Source organism: Dromaius novaehollandiae, chromosome 12 (genome assembly GCF_036370855.1).
Source record: "Dromaius novaehollandiae isolate bDroNov1 chromosome 12, bDroNov1.hap1, whole genome shotgun sequence".
Taxonomy (NCBI): Eukaryota; Metazoa; Chordata; class Aves; order Casuariiformes; family Dromaiidae; genus Dromaius; species Dromaius novaehollandiae.
The window spans coordinates 22419272-22442334 of record NC_088109.1 but is presented as its reverse complement, the minus strand read 5'-3'; the positions used below and the strand labels follow the sequence as shown (position 1 = coordinate 22442334).

Sequence of the window (23063 nt, the reverse complement as noted above, 5' to 3'; positions counted from 1 at the left end):
TGTAGAGTATTTGCCCAGATGTCCAGTACAGGGCTTAGTGATATTAAGAAGTTTATTGTGGAATTGACTGGTGGTACAACATGTTCCCGGTAGACAATATATAGAGTACAGAACATAACACTTATTTTCATCCCCTGACATAAGGTCTCATCATCATTTGACAAGAACTCATTGCATCATTGCATCCACTTGTAGGATGTTAGATAACCTGAAGGTCTCTGCCAAGCATGGTTCATCTAACTGCTGGTTATCTGCATGTCTTGACGCTATAAACTGGACTGACCTACAGCACGTTGCTTACAACCTGGTCAAAGAACACACACAAGAAAGCAAGGAGTCTGCCATTTCTCTGATCAGCCTTTTGATCCAGATTAGCACAAAGAGCCTCCAGCACATTTCTGCAATGCTTTCCAGACATGTTTGTCCTCAAAAGATGACAAGCTTTGCAAGTTGCACCATGGGTTTTGCCTGCCCTGCTAAAGCGACTACCCATTACCAAGATTTTATCAATCTAATTAGAGGCTTGATTCTGCATCATGATCCTTTTAGTGCCCAAAGTTACAGGTTTTAGATAAACAGGTGATGAGCTTCATGAATGTAATACTACTATACAGGATAATGAAGCCACAAAATTTGGTCTTATTAGCCCTTCTTCACGTCATGTTGTTTAAAAACATCTTCTTAGGAAGGAAAGAGTAAAGAACTGTTGATGAAGGGAATGCTAACTAAATTTCAAGAGACAGGTAAGATTTGTATGACTGTATATCCATATAACCTAAATTCCACGTGCTGTAGAAGCTAGCATAGATTTCTCTTCTTTAGCACACAGGTATATTGAAAAATACTGCAGGTAATCTATTTAAATGTTTTGTAGGATATTAAGGGCTTGATCCGAAGCTCATCAATATCAGTGGAAAAACAAAGTATCACATGCTATGTATTTTCTGTAGTTTGAATAGTAGTATTAAAAGTACCTAATCTCCTTTGGAGAAACCACAGAAGAACCCAAAAGACCCAAAGAACTGAAGCCTTTAAGAAGCACCTTGGAAGCAATTTTTGGTGAAGAGAATACTTATTTTCTTCTGAAAAACCTAAGTAGTCACTTTATTCATCTGTAGAAACACAAACTCCTCCTAAGTTTAATGTCACAAAAATACTAACTGCTCATGGGTGAAATATTAGATCAATGCTAAAAAACAGCTGGGAGAGACCAGAGGAAGCATTGCACAAGATCTGCAAGCACTCTGTGGAATATTTAGTTGGCACTTTTCTGGAGTGTTTGTGAGCATTTTCTGATATTTCTGAAGGCATGCTGGGAAAATGTCATGGGAAAATAATAGTCAACTAGTAGGGCCATATGAAAAAAATCAACAACAAATAATAATGCAAGAATTTAATTTATTCCCCAGATAAATCAATGCTAAAGTAGAATTATACTGTAACACTACTTCTTGCTAGGATAGCACAAGACTAAGTCTTTTGTTATTTCTGTAATCAGTCCCTTTCATTACTGCACAACAAGTGGCCAGCTTCCAAGAGCAGATGAAAGAGGATCAATGTGTCCACACACGTCAAGACATCTGCCAGTGTCCCACCTTCCTCCCTCTTAGCCTCTCATTAACTTAATTCAGCTCTTGTGAATCTTCAAGAATGTATTCACTGTTTTTATGAAAATGGCTTGCATTCTGCTGTGCAGAACTGAGCAGCACTTAAGTATTTTATTCACTAGAGTTGTAGTTCCCTCTTCAGATCCTGCCACTTGAGATACATATCTTCTTGCCAATGACTTTAAGTAGGATTACACACCTCTCTCCCAGTGGTACCACCCAGTGTGGGACACTTCCCAAGTGAAGCAGAGAAGCAGCTTTCTCAGGACAGCACCTGCCTCCGCTGCTCTCTGCTTTATTATTTTTAATGTTTTCTCCATAGGTCTACCACTTTAAAGGCATGTAGACCATATCTCGCAGCCTCCTCCGCTCTACTTTTTTCCAGGTCACTTTGATTTTGTTCTCCTTGAGGCTTCTTGGGCAGAAGCCTCAGTGTTTGAGAGCAGACATTCTTTGCCACCGTGACTGAAGTAGCTCTAGAGACCTAGAAGTTCTGCAAAATGCCACCAACAGCGTGCTGACACAGTTTGAGCATTAACATTTACCATCCAAGGCCCCAGAAGGGTGTATATTCCAGTAAGAAGCCAACCCCTTGAGCAATATAAAAGGCCTGCCAAGGACAGCCAAGTAAAACCAGATGCCGTGGGTTGGAAAGATATAGAATGCACTGGTAGATGCAGAGAGCTGAGAAAATAAAAGGAGGACAAGGAAATGAGTGGAGAAATGAAGAGAGAAAATGGCAGTGAGAAGAAAACTGACATTGAAAGTATGAAAAAACATACGAAAGGCAGGCTGTGTAGGAAAGTAAAAGAAGGCAAACCAATACAAAAGGCAGGAAAAACAGCTTTAGACATATATGTCTGAATTACTGCTAGCTGCAATACTGTTGCCTGCATCAGAGGTCAATTTAGCAGTTAGGTTCTGAGAGACAAGAATGAACGATCTCAGAAAAGCAAATTTATGCCTTATCAAGTGTTTGGAAAAACACGGAAACATGACTCATTGTATGTGACAATACAAAAAATAAACCCATGAGCGTACCATTATTACCTACTTTTTTTTCCCCTTTACTTTTGCTTTGGCATGAATGGTGCCATCCTATTTCAATTTGTCTTTCTTCAGTAAATTCGTGATAATTGGATATGCATACCCACTAACATTACACAATAGAGGTAAAACTGTACTTTTGTATGAGGACTGAGGCTAACTGTAAGGGAATGGCAAACATACAACTTAAATTTTAGTAAAGTGAAACAGCTTTGCATGCCTTCTGAAACAATTCCTAGCACCAGTTCAGTACACTAACCTTTGCCTCTACAGTAGCTATAGTCAGATAAATCATTTAACTCTAGCACCAAGGTTGTTCCCTTTGGCTGTTTCCATTACTTTGCATCTTGTTATTCAATGACTTAAATCAGTCACTAAAGCCCACTTCATCAGGCTTCAATAATCTATAAAACAACTATTTATACCAGCTCATAATTTTTTTCCCAGTCAGGCCAATTTTCTTTACCAATTTCACTGAATTTTCTCTTCACCTTAGGGGGAGAAAAAAAAAAAAAACATTTACACAGTGGCTGATGAAAATATATTGGAAAACATAGAATTACTGAACAATAAAACCCCATCTTTAGGCAATATCTGCCTTTAGAACCAACTAAATCAGTCTTCAGAGATGAGGACAGGTTCTGGAGCTTGAGTTACTTGGGGCTGTAAGAGCACACATCCACTAGGTCTGCATATAGCCAGAAATATACAGTGTAGAACAACCAGTGGCTTATATAAATATGTCCCAGGAAGACACAACCAGTCTGCTCTTCCCCTATTGCTAAGTAGGAGGAGGGTTTGAGGGGAGGTTAAATGCCTCTTAGCTATGGTTCTGACAATCACACAGACCGGGTGGGAAAAGCACCTCTCATCCCCAGTCTAGTACCTTATACAGCTATTTAAGAAGTAGCAAATGTCAAGAGAGTCCCTGCAGCAAATTTCTGAATGTGCAGGATGCTTGGCCAAGTCACAATCATAGCTTGTAAACTGTCAGAACATTTTGTACTGGTCCTAAGTAATAAGTGAAGTCTCTCTTACTTCATGGCACAAGGTCCTCTCACAACAAGTTATTTTAACTAGAGTACGGAAAAAATCTCGTAGTAGTCTTTATAAATGCTCCCTAATGGAAAATCAATTAGCAGAACATGAAGAGTAGGTATGGGAGCAATCTCATAATGTCCTCACTGTTACAGTGCAATGTACAAACACACAGTGTAAGCCATTATATTGAAAACAATAATCTTCCTAAAATAGCCTGCAGCAGCAAACAGCTATAGGAGGGGATTTGTTACCAGTCACATAACACTCTCTACTAGTTACTGGTTAGATCTTCTCCTGATATTTAGCAGGATTCTCAGCTTTGCAGTTTGGGAAACAGCCTTGATCCCAAATAAATTGCCGAGTTTTTAGCTTCCTCGTTTAGCTATGCAACGAAGAACATTAGCCTCAACAAAGCAGAATGCAGAAGAGAAGGAATACCTGTGAAAATGGTATTCAAACCATTTTCAAAATTTTATTCTCATTGTAATGTCAATGAAAATTTTCAAAGTAGTACAAAACTGGGGGAATTCTGATTAATTCTGGAGATAACCAAGCAAACGCGCTTTTTGGAAAACCTAGGGACACAAGATTAAAATCCCCCCCACCCCGGCTCACAGCTTGATCCAAAGCCACACAATGGGCTGGGAGACTGGCACTTTTGGACCAAGGATCTCAGCTTCATTTCTGGCACATAGCTGGCTGGGCTACCAATACCTGTTAGGTATTTCATCCTTCTTCAGACGTGTGTCTATTCCTTACGTACATGCTGGATTTGCGAACAAACTGTGTAGGACATTAACTAGTAAAACTATGGAAACCAAGCGAGAGTGACCTTAAATAGTGAAGTTTATGACCTCGGGGTGTCCCTGAAACTGTTTAACCCAGACACAAATAGCGATCTCCTAGGATACAAACAACTCACAGCTTCCACGCTGATCAGCTTTGTTCTCCACAGGAGTCTCTTCACCTCTTAGAACGTGTCACCCGCTTCCTCCAGACCTGCCATTTGCTTCCTTCCGTTTTCTGTATGATGATACTCACAGCTCACATGCATATGCCCTGGGGAGGGAAAATAAGCCAAATGCTGACTGTACAGCACAGTCTTCATTCCAAACTTTACTTATTTCTCTACCCACTCCGGTCCTCTGTCCCAAACCATCCTCTCTTGAGATCTGACATTTCAACCTCATCAGTAAGTCTTCCTAAAAAGCCAAACAAACAAGAAACCTTGTTCCTCAACACTCTTGGTGACTTGACCTTTTCCTATAAATGTATTAGACCTGATCAAAAGTATTCAGACCAATTTTTATCTTAATGTCTTTGGAAACTGTCCTTGTTTTAATTAAAATATATTATTAATTGTACTATTATCATTATTTTGTTAATTTCACAAATAACACCTTTACGGTTACATTTTCTTTACATTTTATGTGGCATACTGGTTATCCAAACTTTGTTTTCCATCATTTCCAAATGATGTCCAAATGCACATCAACGCATCTGGAAACTGTAAAAGTGGTGGGCAATACTTCCTCATAATGATCTTCAAACTTTTTACAGTGAGAATAGATCTGATATTTCAAGGGGCTTTCACAAAATTCTGATTTTATTTTGCAAATTAGATCTACTATTTATATTAAAAACTGCTTTGCCAAGAGGCTAACATTCTCCCAGTGACAAATGAACCAGAGACTGGCAAAATTAAAAGACACTACTTTTCTTCATTTTGGAAATGTCAGAAGTTCAGAAGAAACCTTTGAAACATCAAGGATACTTTCAACCTCCTCTTAGTCTAAAATCTTAACGCAGTTTCAGGGCATACTTAATACTCTAAAACCACAAGGAAAAAAAAAGAAAGAAGAAAATACTTTGGAAGCTGCCCAGATCAAGACATTTGGAAAAGAAAAATAAGGCTGAAACTGAAACAGTTATGAGAGCTGTGAAAAATGTTTCTCATTAGAGCAAGATAGCTGTGAATATTAATATTTAACAAGCTAATCTGAATGGCTCTTGCGCAGCATCTTCTGCAGCACACTCAAGTTCTGTGGTGTTGAGAACACAAACACAGACTAAAAACATTTCTAAAGCTCCAGAGTTTTGCACAATTAGAAAGCTACATGGAACAGCCCTGGCGCGGGGGCCTCAGGGGTCTCCGTACCTACTCAGCCATGCCTCCGACAGAATTTTTGAGCTCCCAAAGGCCTCTGCTCATTCGAAAAGAGTGAGTCTTCCTATCTTTCAGTCAGCAAGTCTTATCCTTTTTTTAACCCCTCATGTTTGAAAAAAATACCTCATGTCTTGCAACAGCAAAATGGGATTTGTTTGATATCTGTACGTGCCTTTTTTCTTTTTCTAAAGTGAGTGATTGGTCTCCAGAATACCCACAAACCCCTTCACTTGCACCATTTTTAATTAAGAATAACTGTTGAATCAGATCGATGAGAAACACCATCACTTGAGCTGATTTAAGTTTCTTACATATGACTTCTTAGTCCACTGACTGACTAAAGCAATGGGGCTAAATCCTTAAGAACCTTGATTACTGATAGTAATCAATACAGTGATGCAGCTAGGCATGTGTAGGCATCTACCTTCTTGATTATCAGTGACATATGTTTTATATTTTGGATCTAGATTAGAAACTTCAGCTCTGGACTTCTTTTTCTTATACACTGCAGTTAGAGGGCCTTCCACTAGCCAAATTTAGATCAAGCCTCAGTTTTGTGAGAGTACGTATTTCCATATGAAACAACGCAATACGCACTTCACATTCCTGGAGGTTATTTTTTCCTTAAAATAAATTTAGTTTTCACTTTCATGGAATGTAAAGATTCACAACTCCTGGAAAGTTGTAGCTTCCCCTATAGTTCTTGCAATATGGAATCATGTCCATGTGAAAATCAGCTGGGAATACTTTAAAATTTTAAAATCTTAACATGCATCAAAAGTTGCACATTTTGGCTTAACAGCTGTCTGATTCATGCACTTCTCTGGCAAGGATTTCATCAATTTAAGATCCCTAAAATACAGACAGCAGTTTTGGGATGGGATCCCCAGCTATACGTGCTTCAGGTTTTATGGTGTGGGAGATTTCCTACAGACATCTTCAGTTTATATCATACACAAAACATGTGATCGTTCAAGCTCACTCTTTCTTCAAAATGTCTCTGTGAAGTTATTGTGTATATTTTTATAGGCAGAGATAAACAGTTGCAACAAGGTAAGCAAAACACTGCTGTAAGATTCTTTCAGAGGAAATCTTTTAACATTCAAAGTATACAACTTTTCTGAGCTCTTGCTCAGCCCCCAAATAAAGTTGAATTAGGAGTACATATAATAAACAGTTCTCAAACACCTTTCCTGTGGAACTCCAGAACACAGCAAGGCAATTCTGACCTGCACAGACAGTTCAATGCTTATCCTCACCTAACTATACAAAGTTTATTTTAAAAAGGATTAAACTTACTTTTATTACGGTAGTACTGACTACTATGAATGAGAGGCACTCCATTTGCTCCTTTTTGCTGGGCAAATTGCCTTATGCCTTTGCTGTAACTTCACAAAGGCCTGTTGCACCTCTTCACCCATGGCTTCATTTTATCCCAGCCTCCTTCCCAACAAGTGATAAGGAAGAAGCTCTTTGCCACCTGTGCTTAGTATTGCTAAGTACTGGAACCTCCATTTTAAAAACTCATGTTCTAAAGAAACCATTAAGCATTTTATATAAATTAGACAGAAAATCCAAGAGCTCTGACATGAAAAAGCTTCCTCAAGTGACCCCCATTTTCCCAAATACCTTGGCTACCAAAGAAAATGTCAAAAGCTCCATTAGGATCAAATTAAAGGTCATCAAGCCCAGAATTGTCTCTCTGTGAGTGCTCAGCTGGGGATACTTATCTTATCATGACAGAAGTAGGGCCTGTTTGTAGTGCTTCTCTCCTAGCTTCTGGCAATTGGCAGTTTAGGAACTCTTTGAGACAGGTCAGTAGCAACAGGTGGACTTATTGTCCAAAGATGCCCTACTCCCTCCTTGAACCAGTATATAGCTTAGGTCTCTCCAATATCTTGTGGTAATGCTCATCAGGCAGAGTAACATTCTCCTAAACTTTTTTTCTGTCTTAGGGTTCATCTGACCCAGAATTTAAGAATTTTTGGCTTAACACACCAGAATTTCCGTAAGGCTGCTGGTTTTGAATTTATGTATACATTTTAAAATGATAGTTTTTTCCTTGGCTTACAGAAATGTAGCGGTGCTGTAAAAATATAACATGGCAACTGTTTACTGAACAAATAGTGGCTGAGAACAAATGCCTAGTTGTCAAAACACCTGGTGAAAGTATTAAGAACCGTTAATTTTGGAAAGTGTATAAAAAGATCTTGATACCATCCAGTGTTGTTGTGGACAAAACAGAACATTCCACATTATTCACAATCATTCTGGTAGTACAAAAACTAAATCCATTCCTGTTATTGACAACAGAAATATTTTTCACATTTTTAAGAGGAAAATGGCTGGACTTGAAGACTTTCAGAACTGTGTATGTGTGAACACACACTCATACCTTCATCTCAGACCATTCAGGATCTTTTTCATGCATCCAGACTGTGAAGTAAGGGCAATCCAAAGGCCACTCTCAGATCTGTCAGCTAAATATAGTCCTGAAACATACCTGCCCCTGCAAAATGCCACACGTGTTAGTACTGTCTGACAGGTCCACACACTACAGGACATCCATTTGCATGGAAAATGGGGAAAAGATGCTGAGCAATTTGTGCTTACTAGCTCTCTAGGAGTTGCTCTTTCATATCTCATATGAATGTACATATGAATATCTACATATTTCATATGTACAGACATAGGCTATATATTTGCTCAAAGAAGTTTTACGCAATCTTTGTACAACTATATAAGAGGCCCTGTTCTCTGAGATGCTGAATCACCTCCACTATTACTGAATTCATTGTACAAACTCCTACAGCATATGTCTTAATTAGGGCTTGCATTTTATGTTCCACCCATTGCCACTGAGTTCATTACAGTCTGGATTTAAATGTTATCATTAGCTACAACATGTAAGATGTGTGAAAGGGAATTAGCCGTATATAATGTCAGTTCTCCCTCTTGAAATTGTTTAAATAGGGAGGAAAAGACAAATTATATAGTATAGAATGTGGTGTCTATATCATAATTGATACCTACCACACCTTTTTGTATTGCTAAGTGAATTCAAAGATACTGCACCTGTCGTTATAGGCCAGAGCGCAGGATTAGACACATACAGATGTCTATGGAGCTTCCTGGGATGTAGCCTCCACAGAAATTTAGAATCCTTGTGTAGTTTCAGGCAAGCAGTCGAGCCTCATCACATACTCAAATCACACACTAACGCATAAAAAGCAATTGCTCACCAAAACTAGCTCCAACATGAAGTGAAGAATGGCTCAGGAAAAGCGGGATTCAATTTCTAGCACTCAGCTAAAGACTTACTGAATTACAATGGGCACTTACATTATCCTGCATTTCATTAAACCAAGCCTTAAAACAGGACTAATTCTCCCTCAACACACAGAAGAATTTTCATAATAAAATGTGTAAATCACTTCAAGACTCTCAGATATTGTAGTGGTGAATTAATATAATTACTCAAACAGAGAGCAATGAACATTGCTGATTGAACACATTTCCTAAAACAAAAAACAAAATAATAGCATTATTGTATATTTATCTCTATTCATATTAATATAAGAAGGTGCACTTATAGTCAAAATTCTTCTGGGCCTTGCCTCTGAATTATTCATTAAAAAAAATTACTTTGACTTTAGTTATATGCGGCCATATTTTTTAAATAGGTGGCTATGTTCAGCTGTATATCAGGATGAGGAAGAAAGTTAGGAAATAGGCTCAAATGATGCCAGTCTTTCAAGTACATGTCTGAAAACAGCTAGATTTCCAAGGCAGTGAAATCACTGTTAATCAACTACACAAAAATACATATGGAACATCAAGAAAGGATGTCGATGTTACTGTTGAGTGTTATCTTTTTCTTCTTGCTTGAACATTCCTTCTATAAGAGAGAGATTTATTCAGATTTTTGATGCAGCTTGTTCTGTTGTTAATGTACAATTAACTTCTACCATCCATTTTACTATTCTGTCAGCTTTCGACTTGTACATATAAACCCTGAAATCCTAGCTCAACTGCCAAGCCAGAGTTTAATCCTTTGCAAAATACTTAATATAAATATCATATAAATCATTGTCATTATGAACCATCTATACTCTGGCTGATACTACACCACACCATTAAAGGACCTGACATTTTATTTGGTCCACTCTCACCAGCTCTTTTGCATATCTTCTATTAATGCAAACTTGTATTCTGCCGTCAGTAGAAATAAAAGATTGTGGCAAATGTCTTTGCATTAAAATGATAGTAACTACACAGACAGTTTACATATGTAAAAAAAATGTGATAAAGTTCACAAAATCTTATTACAGAATACAGAATCTTTCAAATTAATGACTCTGTACAGTGCTTCAGTGCTTAGCAATGAACAGAATGTTGATAAGATCTTGACATTTCAGATCTGTTTTAAATATACTTCACATATTTTAAATACACGAAGCATATTTTAAATATGCCCTGAACCACTGTGTGTTTCAGTTTCTGAAAGACTCCAGCTCATGAATTAAGTGTGTAAGGAAGACCATGTTCCACTGGACATATCCTATCAACATTAGGGGTTTTGTCAGAGTCAAGTGAGGTAAAAGAATGACATACATTCCCGTTGTGGAGCAGAATTTGATTCTTTCTGGGCATTGCCTAATGGTTTCTCCTTTTTTAAAGGCAAAACAGTGTAAAAAGATCAATTTGCTTGCAAAGATGTCATAATCACGTGTAAAACCATGCTAACGTTTATGAACAAAAGGCAAATGAAGCTGAATGAGCATCACCAATCAAATTGTACTTGATTTTCTGTGAGACTGGTTAACTTCACAGCAGCAGAGAAAGCTAGACTGAATGTAAGCTGCTGCAAAACCTTAGTTTTGCAGTCCTTCCAGAGTTGGCATTATGCCAGCACTGCAGCCAGAAGTACAAGACAACATGCCCTCATCCTTCTTACGACAGGACAGCAAAATAAAATGATAGAGCCTTAATGGTTCAGTAAGCGGTCCAACTCAGTATGCTAGCTCTGATGATGAGAGAACTGACTAAATAAAAATGACCTTTCTTAGCTGTGGCAATGTAATTTCAGCCCTGCTGGCAAGGCTGTAGAAGCCAAACCTCCTTTCAGTTTCAAACCTCAGCCTTTGAAAGTAACATTAAAGGCTCATGTTGAGAGGCTGCCCCCTTTTTTTTTTCCTTAAGGGAAAACTGAAATGTGTCTCCAGTCGGGAAAGTTCCATTTGTGCCTTCTGCTCTGGATAACGGCAGCAAGGAGAGGGGAACTTCAATTCCCTGTCAGCACTTCAAACTGTCGTCTAAATAAAAGACTGCAGTGGCCTTCAAAAGTTTCCATCAAATTTAATTTATAAGTGAAGTATCTGTTCCTACATAAACGTCATGCTAAAGCGTATCACAGAATTCAGCACAGCATCTGCCTAGCCATGACTCCAAATGAAAATATTATTCGAGTTCTTGCCCATATTTTCCATCCAAATATTTGTATAGTTTCAAATAGCTTAAGGAACCTAGTAACGACGTCATTCCCATTGAAATCAATAAAAGCTCTGCCTCTGGCTTCAATACAAAAGGCCTCAAGCATCCTGTATTGACATCTTTGAAATACTAAACCTAACCTGCTGTAGCTGAAAGAAGTAATGTATTATTTCTATTTACTCCATTACAGTCTTGAACGCATGAGGCACTGTGCAAACGCATGTAAAGAAACAGAGGACTGTGATCACATGGGGCACTAATCTAGAGCTGTTATCTCAAAACAGTCTATTCTGAAATAATTGTATTGATCGACTTCCCTGTCTTGACAAGGCCTGATACAGCAGCCATTGCAATGAACAGAAAATCCGAAGTCACTCATTTGTACTATGTGCATCCTCAGACCTAATCTAACAGGGACGAGCTCTATTTCAGAGAAAATGTTAATAGAAAATAATAGATGGCTTGATAGTATTAGATATCCGAATTGTGTGACAAACTGCAAAATGACAGTGTCCTACTAGAGAAGTGTACCACCATTAGAGATGATGCATGGAGAAGCAGCAGATGCGGAGCTGTGGGTCTAGGCAGTGGGAGGGACAAAAAGAGATGCAGCATTGCAGCGAAGGAAATGGTAACAGAGACTGGTGAGAAAAGGGGAATACTGAGGAGGCAGAGATGAGAAAGACGAGGAAGAGGAAAGAGGCAGTGAAGCACAACAAGAAAGTACGGGAATCACTACTACAGATCAAATATCATAGAATAATCAGAAAGTCAGTGATACACACGCATTAAACTTTATCATCATGGCTCTGGACTATGCCTGACACCAGATGACAGAAAATCTACATGCGGAATCCTGTATCCCATCATAATTTTTAAAAAAAGGTCCTAAACCTGCAAAAATTCCTTAATTATGTAACTATAAATGTGATGAACACTTTTTTCAGTGGGACGATACATACAGTTAAAAGCAGCCTTAAGTTTTGTGGACCATTAATAATTAGAATGAAACGAGCACTACAGATTGAATTTGTATTTGAAAAATGAAAACTCTTCATACTACAGACTGCTTGCCTTTGACTGAATTGAGAACTTAATTGTGTAACCACTAGTCTGCAACCTCCTAAAGGTCAGTTACAGACAAATAATCATCCCAGATGTTCAGAAAATCATTTCACCATGATATAATAGGCAGATATTAAAGGTCATTTGAAACTGAGGTTTCTAGTTGGGCTTCTATTTTGCCATAAAGCAAGACACGCTAGAACAATTGAACTGGTATGTGGCTTTTTGGCATGTCAGAATTGTGCTTCATCATCCACAATGAACAAAGCAGTTCCCATAGCTTTTTCAGGACTTGAATATCTGCCTTGTAAGAGAAATTGTTTTTGCCTAATGTTATGTCTGGTACTTCAGGTGTGGTCTAGCTTTTTATAGCATATTTTTACAGCATATTCTGAAATGCTTTTAAATCATCTCAAGGCAGAAAAAGACATCAAAAGTTCTAACTTTTTCTGATCTCCCTCACTTACATCCAAGTGGCATTAATGGGACATTAATAGGCTATACAAACACAGAAAACATGCTCCTTTTTTCATAAAGATATGAATAGCACTGGCAGCCTGTTGCGAGTGTACTTTTTCTCACTGGTAGTGTGTGTCTCACCACAACTGGTTTTCCACATATTGAACAGCTCAATCCATCAGCAGCTGACGGAGGACCTGATTCTGGAGGACTGCTTCATGTGGCACTTTCCAGAAGCCGCTGAGCTCTGTACGTGCCCAAACAATATGCTCTAACACTGTACCTTCAGCAAGCCATCCCATTTGTTATTAACTTTAAGGCTTAACGTGACAAGAGTTTATATTCTTCATTCCTTCCCTTGTTTTACCAGAGCCTGCTCACACCCTCGACTGCCATCGGCTTGCGCCCTACCTCCCACGCTCCCCCAGGCCCCCTTTGCACCTCTTCCAGTTGGGGCCTTTTCCAGCACTTTCCCGAGAACTTTCCACCTCCCCTCAGCCTCTTCCCGCCCCCCAAGTCCGCCCCTCTCTTCCCTCTGGGCTTCTCCACAGTTTCCCCCTCCCCCACCGCGGTCCCCCCCCCCCCCGTCCCTGTGGACACCACCCCTCACTTTCCCCCTCGTCCCCTGAGGTGACCATGGCCCGCCAGCCCCTCCCGGCCCCGGCCCCCACGTCCCTCCAGGCCCGCGCTGGGCAGACGCTCCCCTCCCTCAGCCGCCCCTACCCAAATCTCCCCTTCCTCGACGTCTGCTTTTGCTCCCCACAGCCCAGCGTCATCTCCGTTCAAAATCCCGCCCTTTTCCTCACAGGATCCTCCCCCCCCCCCCCGGGGCATCTCCCTCGCCCCTTCCCCGGGCTCCCTTTTACCTGCCGCAGCACGGGGGACACAGCCGGGGCCGACCCCGTCCCCCGACCCGCTCTCCCCTCCCTTCCCCTCCCCTCCGCCGCCCCCGAAACAACGGGCCCCTCGTCGCCCCCCGGGCTGACAGCCGGGGGGACCCCGGGAAGCCCCCGGTGGGCGGCCCCGGGGCGGGGGAGCGCGGCCGGGGCGGGCGGAGCGCGCGGCGCCGCTCTGCGCAGTCCCCGCCGCCGGGGGCGGAGGAGCCCGCCGCCGCCCGGGCTCCGGCAGGCAGCTCGCACCGCCCGGTCCGCCCCGCTCCCCATGAGCAGCGAGGAAGGAGCGGCTGCAGCCGGCTCCCGCGATCGCCGCAGTTCGGGGTTTCGCTGAAACTTTTCCTCGGGAGCGGGGGGGAGCCGGCGGGCGCCTGCTCCTCTCTCTTTTTCTTACCCCCCCGCCCCGGCCCCCCAGCGAGGTTACTTTGGCTGGGCTTTTCTTTTTCCTCTCTTTTTTTGGCGAAGCGGGAGAAGAATGGGATTCGAGCTGGATCGCTTCAGCGGGGACGTGGATCCCGACTTCAAATGCAATCTGTGCAACAAAGTTCTGGAGGACCCGCTCACCACCCCCTGCGGCCATGTGTTCTGCGCCGGCTGCGTCCTGCCCTGGGTGGTGCAGCAGGGCAGCTGCCCGGTGAACTGCCAGCGCATCTCCACCAAGGAGCTCAACCACGTCCTGCCCTTGAAGAGCCTCATCCTCAAGCTGGACATCAAGTGCGACAACCACGCGCGGGGCTGCGAGGCGGTGGTGCCGCTGCAGCACCTGGGCGAGCACGCCGAGACCTGCGACTTCTCCCCGGCCAAGTGCCGCAACCGCGGCTGCCGCCAGGTGCTCAACCTGCGCGACGTGGAGGCGCACATGCGGGAGCGCTGCGAGGCGCGGCCCGCCGGGCTCTGCGAGCAGGGCTGCGGCTTGGTGCTCACCCACGGCGAGCGCCGCGCCGGCGGCCACGGCTGCCTGCGCGCCCTGCGCGCCCACGGCGCCGCGCTGCAGGCGCGGGCGGCGGCGCTGGAGAAGGCGCTCAAGAAGGAGGCGCTGCGCGCCGGCAAGCGGGAGCAGTCGCTGCTGTCGCGGCTGGCGGCGGCGCAGCTGGAGCTGCAGGTGACGGCGCTGCGCTACCAGAAGCGCTTCACGCAGTACAGCGCCCGCCTCGACGCCCTCGCCCGCGCCGCCTCCCCCGGCAAGGTAAGGGCGGCCCGCGCCCGGCCCGCTTCGGCGGCCGCCCGCGACGGCGGGGGGGAGAGCGGGGGCGGCCCGGCGCCGCCGCCCGGCTGCCTGTGGGCTGCCTTGGGGCGGCCGCTGGCCGCGGGACGGAGGCTGCCGCCGCAGGGGCGGCGAGCGCCGCGCAGCTCCCGCGTGGGCCGCGGCCCCCTGGCGCGGGGCCGCTTGCGAGGCGCCGGCGGCTGCCGCGGCTGGAGCCGCCCCCGCCGCCCGGCCGCCTCCCCGCGGCCGCGGTGCTGCCCGGCGCGCGCCTCTGCGCGGTGGTTGTGCCGGGGAACGCGCCCGGCCCCCCGGTCCCGTGGGACACCTGCGCTTTGGCCTGTGGCTGCCGCACTTCACTGGTTTCTGTGCGTATCTTTTCTGACGTGACCATCGCCCTGATAGCTGGGTCCCGTATGGCAACTCACAAACCAAAATGCCCAGGTCGTGGGATGTTTTTGTCTCTGTTCTCTTCCCTAAAGAAACCTCTAGACAACAAAACGGGAACTTCCAGGACTGGGAACAGTCTAAAGCCACCAGAAGTTGGCTCCCTGGAGTGACACTCACAGCGTGCCCTGTGACCCGAGGCTTTCCAGGCCCGTAGCTCACTGTAGCCACCCGAGAATATGGCTTCCTGTGAAATGCAGTCTTTACGGTTAACTGTTATGCAACTTGGACACCTCACCATCGATTTCATTAGCTCAGCCATCTTCTTTGTAACATCGAGGTCCAGATATAAGACATCTACTGTGCCCTGGCACTTTTCCAGAGCCAACTACACTGGATTCTTTAAAAGTTCAACTTAGGAGGAGAAAATTTAACTTGATTTCAGCCAGTCAGAAATAGGCTATTTATAGAATGACCAGAATCAAAAGCCAGAGCAACAACAATCCCAAAATTTTAATTGGAATGAGGCTCCCCAGTGAGGGAAGCCCTAGAAGCCAATTATCTTTTAAATGAAGACATTCAAAGTCTTCCCCATGACCTGGAATGTGCTGCCACATCCACAGACACAGCCGCATTAAACTGTTCAAAACTGTCAAACATCTGTATTGATACCTTTGGTAATACTGGAGTTCAGAAAGCTGTGTAAAGAAAAAAAACTTCATGTTCAATTCTCTTTCCCATCTCTCTCTTCTTTTTTTTCTTTTTAGAATTTGAGGACAAAATATCCCACTGTGTTTTGCTGACTCAAAACAGAAATTGTATTTCAATACTGAATGCACCATTTTAACTTCTGGCAATACCATTTGATAGTGATGCAAGTTAAAAACTCAGTAAAACTTAAATCATAGACTTCACATTCATGTCAAGGTTCGGGTCAGTTCTCCTCCTTCCCCTGCAGCTCTCTTTCCTTCGCAACAGCGTACAGCAGAGCTTACTGCTCCCACAGCCCACCCGGCACGGGGCCGCCTCTGCTCTCCTCTCACGCTGCTGTTGGTAGGAAAGGCCTCCACACAGTCTTGCTATCTGAAATAATCTCACTGTACCTCTATCTCCTCATCTCTGACCCGATCCAAACAGCACACCTCTATTCTCAGATTGCTCCTCCTTCATTTCTTTTTGGCTAGTGTTGATAGTGTTGCTTTTGCATTATTTAGCTCTGTAAAGTGAGGTGAACTGCTATTAGCATGAAAGGTGCTACTGCAAATAGTTGTAAATATCCCTGGTACATAGTTTCCAGCAATACCTTTTATCAAATGTATGGATGGAGCTGGCCAAGATGACTGTGTTCATTTTCAGCCTGGTTACAAAAGGCTGTTATACGGTTTTCTGAAGCAGCCCCTAATCTGAAGAAAGCTGAGAGGTGCCATGTCACCACAGACTTGTGGTCTAGCGGTCAATCAATTACATGTCTTTCACGGCATTTTGGGCAGCTTTCCAATGCTAACAGCTTCAGTCTGCCCAGCTCCCAAAGAAGTACAATCAGGAAACTTGCATCTTTGCGCACCAGAGAGTTTTTTAAAAGACTCTTGGTAATCACCTAGTGCAGGGGATGCTTTACCAATTTGGGAATGTGGCTTGCATCCAAGTTTTCACTCTGGGGTTATTTTCTCAGAGATGCTAGCATAGACTGTGCAGTACAGGAAGCAGATTATAGGCACTCAGCAGGGCATACATACTTGGCTAAAGATTAGGTCCCTGAACACCTGGATTACGTGCATCATAATACAAAACAACTGATTTTTCAGTTTGATTTCAATTTCAGAATTAACTGCTTATTCAAAGCGTGCTGTGTCATTGCTATCATTTTATTGTAAACATCATTCATACTTCAAATATTTTGTTGGAAGCTGTAATTGTTTAGGCTATGTTAAAGCACAAATAGGCCTAGCACTAATGACCTGGGTTCATAGGTTAAATGTGGTGATTCCAAAACTTACTGTAGGGTGTTCTGGGTTCTCTGCAGGTTAAGAGAAAAGGTCTTCTAACTTCTTTGCCTGGTGGCTGCTTGTCACTGCAGATGGAGAACCAATCTAGAATAAATGAGATAACATATCCTGTAGTCATAACAGAAGAAATGTCCACTCACAGTTCTGTTTAAATGCTTAGTTAAAGGAGAAATATGATAATGATGGACATTAGGCCATTTGCATCACTAAAGCTGTTCCAAGACCAGAATTCATGGCCTTTTGGCTAGGGCACTGATTCAGCAACTTTGGAGACCCAGGTCTGGCTTTGCCTTAGCATAGACTTCCTTTGTGATACTGGATGAATCATATAGCTTTTCTGTGCTTCGACTTCCCATTTCTGGGAAGTGAGTTTTATAACACTGCCATAACTATGCTGAAGGAAGACATACACAGATATGTATATTTTATACACGCACACACATCACCTGTAAATATCTCACAATTTTCTAAGTCTCTTCAACAGATAGATGTGCACTAAATGATTTCAGCTGTGTTTTCCATGTGTATTCTTCCCCATTCTCTTTGTCACTTTGTCACATTTTCATTTTACTATGTATTTATTGGATGTCTACTTTGTGCTTACTCCAAAAAACAAGTTTGAAAGTGCAGTCAGAGAATGACTATTTATTCCTTGGTGGGGAGAGGTGAGGCTTATGGTGGCAAGCTTGAGGAGGGAGTGGTATGGAAGGTACTGTGTTGTCTTCAAAAATTAGTATTTTCCTTGATCAGACATGTCAATCCTGAAACATCAAAGTCTGAATAAACAAGAAAAACCTCATACTATTCAAACAACGCTTAATCCTTGCAGAAACATACCACTGTTCACACCTATTGATAAGCTGCTCTGATCATTCCTTTATGTACCCAGCCATCAAAGTCCTTTGGGAAGAAATGAGCACGGGGGAATGAAAAGCAGTTTATAAACCTAGCCCGTGGCACTGGAGATAGCAGAGCAGTCTGAGCTGCTGCGGAACGCAGTCTGAAAGCCATGCGTGGTAACATCAGCTTTGAGGATGACATTTTAGACTGTACAAATGTCAGTCTCTAAAAGGCAGATAAAGGCTTTAAGACATGCCGAAACAAGGCCTTTAAAATTTTAAAGTCTTACGGCCTTTTGCTATACTGACTACCAAAGGCAGTGATGGATTTTCAGTAAACATCAGAAAGATAGGGAAACCAGCTGATGATCTGGTATTTATGACCTTAGATTTAGTGCCTCTATGGGGGTGATAACATCCAAATTTTCATTTTATAAAAGCCAAATGAAGTTCTTTGAAACAAGATTGTATTTTTTCTTTGACTGTCCCCCAAACAGGATGAGTTGGCCTCGTCCTGGCAGCCTTCTGGTCAATAAATAAGGAGCTGAAGTGCTTCCTGTAACTAAGACGGACCTTAGCCACAGTATTACCAAAGAAATTGGAGTCTTCCAATATATAAAGCAAAAGCCAGTCTATTAGCTCCACATTACTCAGCTGGGAAGTACAGTAATTTCAAGAATTATGTTTAAGCGTTTTATTCAGCTGTGGGAATACAGCATGCCAGTAACCATCAGGTTTGCTGCAGAACCAGATGACGGGGCAGGGCTGGATGGTGGCCACAGCATTTCCAGGGTTACCTCACTGTTTAATGATTGTTTCACTGGAACGTTAGACATGTAAGAGGAGATGAGAAAGGCAGAGCCGTGCAAGAGTCATTTCATTGTGGCTTACGTAAGAAGCAAAGATGACTGTTTAAGAAATTGCTAAGATTGAGATGCGAATCTGCAAAAGTAACAAAGTATTAAAGCAACACCAACACACTGCTGCCTCCCTTGTGCCTAGGTATTTTAGCACATATGGTGGAATTATCACTCTGCAGGGTCATTTGGAGTTGTACTCTGCAACACTGCTCTGCTGCCACAGACAAGATGGATAAAATACACAAATCCATCAGAACGGACTGAGAGTTTCTTTAAAACTCCCATGGACATTTTTCAGGAATACTTACCAAAACACTGCATTAGGGTTCCTTTTCCACAGCTTTAAGCGTCTTTCAAACCTACCTACTTTAAAACTGGTTCTGCTAGGTATAAACACAAACTTTTACCTGCATAAGGAGGTTTTAATGAAAACATTTCACTTTAATTACTAAAAGTTTCTTGACAGCAATGCAGTAATTGATTCTTGATTGTTCTAATTGTTTTGCCATCTTAAAAAGGTATAACAGAGAAGTAAACAGTGACAGTAGCATGTGCTTGTCTTTCAAACACTGAATTATCAGTCCGTGAAAGTGGTCTCACAGGGCTGGAAATCAGCTCCTTGAAATACTGTCTGAGGTGTGGGTTTGAAGACTTGGGGGGAAATAGCTTTCACTTAGTTTTCCAGTCCTCCTCTGGGCACCTGATTCTTACTGAAGCTGAGCATAGGCAAGTTCAAATAAAATCAGTGGGAGCTGGGTCATGTTTTTCTGTATCAGGTCCAAGCCTACTAATTACGGGACCTGCAGGAAAGATAATGATCACAAACTGACAAGAAAATTATAAACCCAATTTTCAGGTGGAGCATGTGGTCCGTGGAGTTCTGCCAGTTTACGCTGGCAGGGAATTTGGCTCTGTTATCACCCCTGAATCTGTAAGAGTAATTAAGTAATATAGGATTATTTTGACATTTTTTACAACTTTAATAGACATTAATATTTGATTGACAACTTCAAATTGACATGTTAGAAGAAAAATGGACAAACTAAAAACATTGCATTGAATTACAATGCAACTGTTGTAATTTTTGTCATTAATTGCTTATGAAAACCAGACTTGTAAGATAACTTCCTCTAACGTTTTTGTATTCATAACTTTTTCACCCTTTGGATAAAACAAAACAAAAAAAAGCTCTTGGAGATAGCCATGTTCATATGTGTCTGCAGATGTACAACACACAGTTCTGACTATCCTATTATTCTTATTTCTAAAAAGATTTGTCACTCAAATGCCTTTTTGTAGTGTTGTGGTATTAATAACAGAAACTTGATTGAGATTGAAATTATTAAATTTTGAGGATTTAGTTCTATTAACTTACATTGAGACAAAGTTAAGTATATGCACTATTAAAGAAAATTAAGTACCACCACGGTGTCACAAAGAACATTTTTATATAAGCTCATATCATATCTGTAGTTAGGAACAAGCCTGAGTAAGAGGACAGGATAACAGATCATGTTTGCACAGTCCCTCAAATATTACAAGATGTCTTTCTTTTCTTTCTCTGTTGTACATTTTTTGTCTAATCAGAGAGGTTTTGCTAGAGTTAAGAGTCTGAAGAACAAAATTGTTTAGAATTGCTTTACAACAGGCACTCTGAATAGCAATTAGCATCCTAGGCCTTTTGCAAAATATGTAGCAATTTTGTTCAATGTTGGTTTCTAAAACTCACAAGACAATTGCTGTTTTATAACACTTCATGTTTGATACTGCCTAAAACAACATAACGTAGCTTGCAATAGAGAGAAGTAACATAAAAATGCAGTCCTTAGAGTCAGTCCCCCTTGAGCACTGAAAAAGTCAAGAATTTGACTATTGGAAAGATGGAGTATTTTACATAACACATCACATATGACTAGGTCAAGTAGTTGCAGGAACCATATTACATATAAATATCTTCTGTTGCTGTTAAGTGTGTCACTGCAGATCTCAATAAAAATACGCATAAATCTTAATGGCTGGATTTTTCAGAGAAGCGCTGCTGGAGGACAATAAGGCAGCTGGGATGTGACAGACTGGAGCTGCTGCGTTCTGAGTGTTCGCGAAAATTTGTTCTAAACATTTTTCTCTAAGCTTCATGAAAAAGCACCGACCAACAAACCCATCAAACCTGGATAGAAGTATTATATATCCTCACACTTACCAATATGTAAATGTTTTGAATACTTTTATCTGTTTTTTGTAGGGTGAAGAAACTAAAGCACTGACTCTCGTCCTTCATCGTGACTCTGGCTCTCTTGGATTTAATATTATCGGTGGCCGACCATGCATGGTATGTTAATTGTTAAAATATGTTTGCCCTTTCCATTTGGGAAAAGCATGTAGGTCAACGCTTAGAGGAAAAATGCTGCTGCCAAGTACTTGGTTCTGTTGGGATTCTTTCAGAGCAGATCTTATATTCAGTTTTGTATCAGATGTCTATTAACTATACCGTCTTTTCTTTCTCAACATATTTACTCTCACACATGATCACAGGTAGCAAAACTAATGCTACATAGATGCAGCGTCACTTCCAAAATGGTAAAACCCTTGGTACCTGTTTCTTAGACCATACTGCTTTGGAGAGGGTGCGTGAGATCAGAGCCCACAGCTTCAGGCCCTTTGCAGTTTGTCACTTACTGTTCTTTCCACCACAGGTTAAGCAGCCCTCTGTGCAGGTGAACTTTAAAAGAAAAAAAACTTTTGAATTCTATGATTTCAGCAGATGTTTCCTACATCATGCACTTACTACTGTATTTTTTCTTGATGCTTGTTGGCTGGAGCTGTTGCATACGACTTTAATTAGATCAAGGAGCAGATTTTAACTTGTCCTAGTAATCTAGAAAGTATTCAGAACTAGTTTTGGGGCTCTCTGAGACGTGACATTAATTATGATTCTTCCTAGTAAATTGACTTGATGGTTATACTTTCCTTATAATTAACCAGTTTTTCAATTATGCTTCTGAGGCATCGGTCTGCACTGATAGAAGCTGATTAGACAATAGGAAGGAATATGAAGATACCTTGTTAGCTAGAAGTTGTTTGCCACAGTTTTATTTTTAAACCTCTAGAGGAAGAGCCGTGCAACTAAAAATAAAAATGTATTGTTGTCTTATGTTTGATATGCAAGCAGGCTGCCATCTCACTGAATTTTACATCAAGAATAATTATAATGCCAATTACTACTGAGCTTGCCTAAGTCAGGGAAAAATGATCACTATGCAATTAATATAGCTAATTAAAGTCCATTCATGGTTGTATAACTTTTTAAAATGGGAGTGTCAGGTGCTCTCATGAGCACTGAGTAACCGCATAGAAACCAGTACCATTAAGACATCACTAGGAATATTTCTTTCAAATTACATGCATTATTGTGACATGGAAAAAGATTTAGCTTAGGGCAAATTAGAGTTAGTTCAAGATAAAATAATACATTTTTCTTTTCATCCCTAAAGGACAATCAAGATGGCTTGTCTAGTGAAGGAATTTTTGTATCGAAAATAGTTGACACTGGGCCTGCTGCTAAGGAAGGAGGGCTACAAATTCATGACCGGATTATTGAGGTATGTGAATACACTCTCCAGTCTCTTTTAATAGTGTGAGTTCCATGTCAAGTCTTCAAATGGCATGATGTTTAGTGTGGGTTTAGGTCCACCATGGCAAACACTGTCTAGAAGACATGTTTGTTAAAATATGCTTGACTTGATTCAGTGCTGACCTTTCTGGCCTTAGGTATAGTTCTTACCTAAATATAGAAACCAGATTATGGATGGTATGTGCATGTCCTGACTTTCTGAGGAGCTAGCATCTATCTGGTATGCTGCAGTTATTTCTTTTTAAAGAAAGTGGAAACTTGTAAGTTATTTAGTTAAAACCATATGTGAAATATCTGTAGTGTAATCCATGATTTTATTTATCTTGGTTTCTAAGACCGAGGACAAAAAAATGTTTTGAACAGTTAG

General features: G+C 41.8%; 1 protein-coding gene and 1 long non-coding RNA gene across 2 annotated transcripts in view; one reads left to right on the top strand and one right to left on the bottom strand.

Moving 5' to 3' along the window:
* The window catches only part of LOC112989548 (uncharacterized), a 238927-nt gene extending 225264 nt beyond the window's left edge, over nt 1–13663 (bottom strand). Inside the window, exons 1-2 of the long non-coding RNA XR_010391297.1 lie at nt 13603–13663; nt 4618–4754 (exon numbers count right to left, since the gene is read on the bottom strand). This is a non-coding gene — a long non-coding RNA (uncharacterized LOC112989548). The remainder of the gene's footprint in view (nt 1–4617; nt 4755–13602) is intronic.
* Nucleotides 13664–13921: 258 nt separating this feature from the next.
* Nucleotides 13922–23063, top strand: part of PDZRN3 (PDZ domain containing ring finger 3) — a 156904-nt gene continuing 147762 nt past the window's right edge. The window contains exons 1-3 of the mRNA XM_064519213.1: nt 13922–14958; nt 21308–21394; nt 22557–22664. Coding sequence (XP_064375283.1) covers nt 14248–14958; nt 21308–21394; nt 22557–22664 — 906 coding nt within the window. The 5' untranslated portion in view covers nt 13922–14247. The remainder of the gene's footprint in view (nt 14959–21307; nt 21395–22556; nt 22665–23063) is intronic.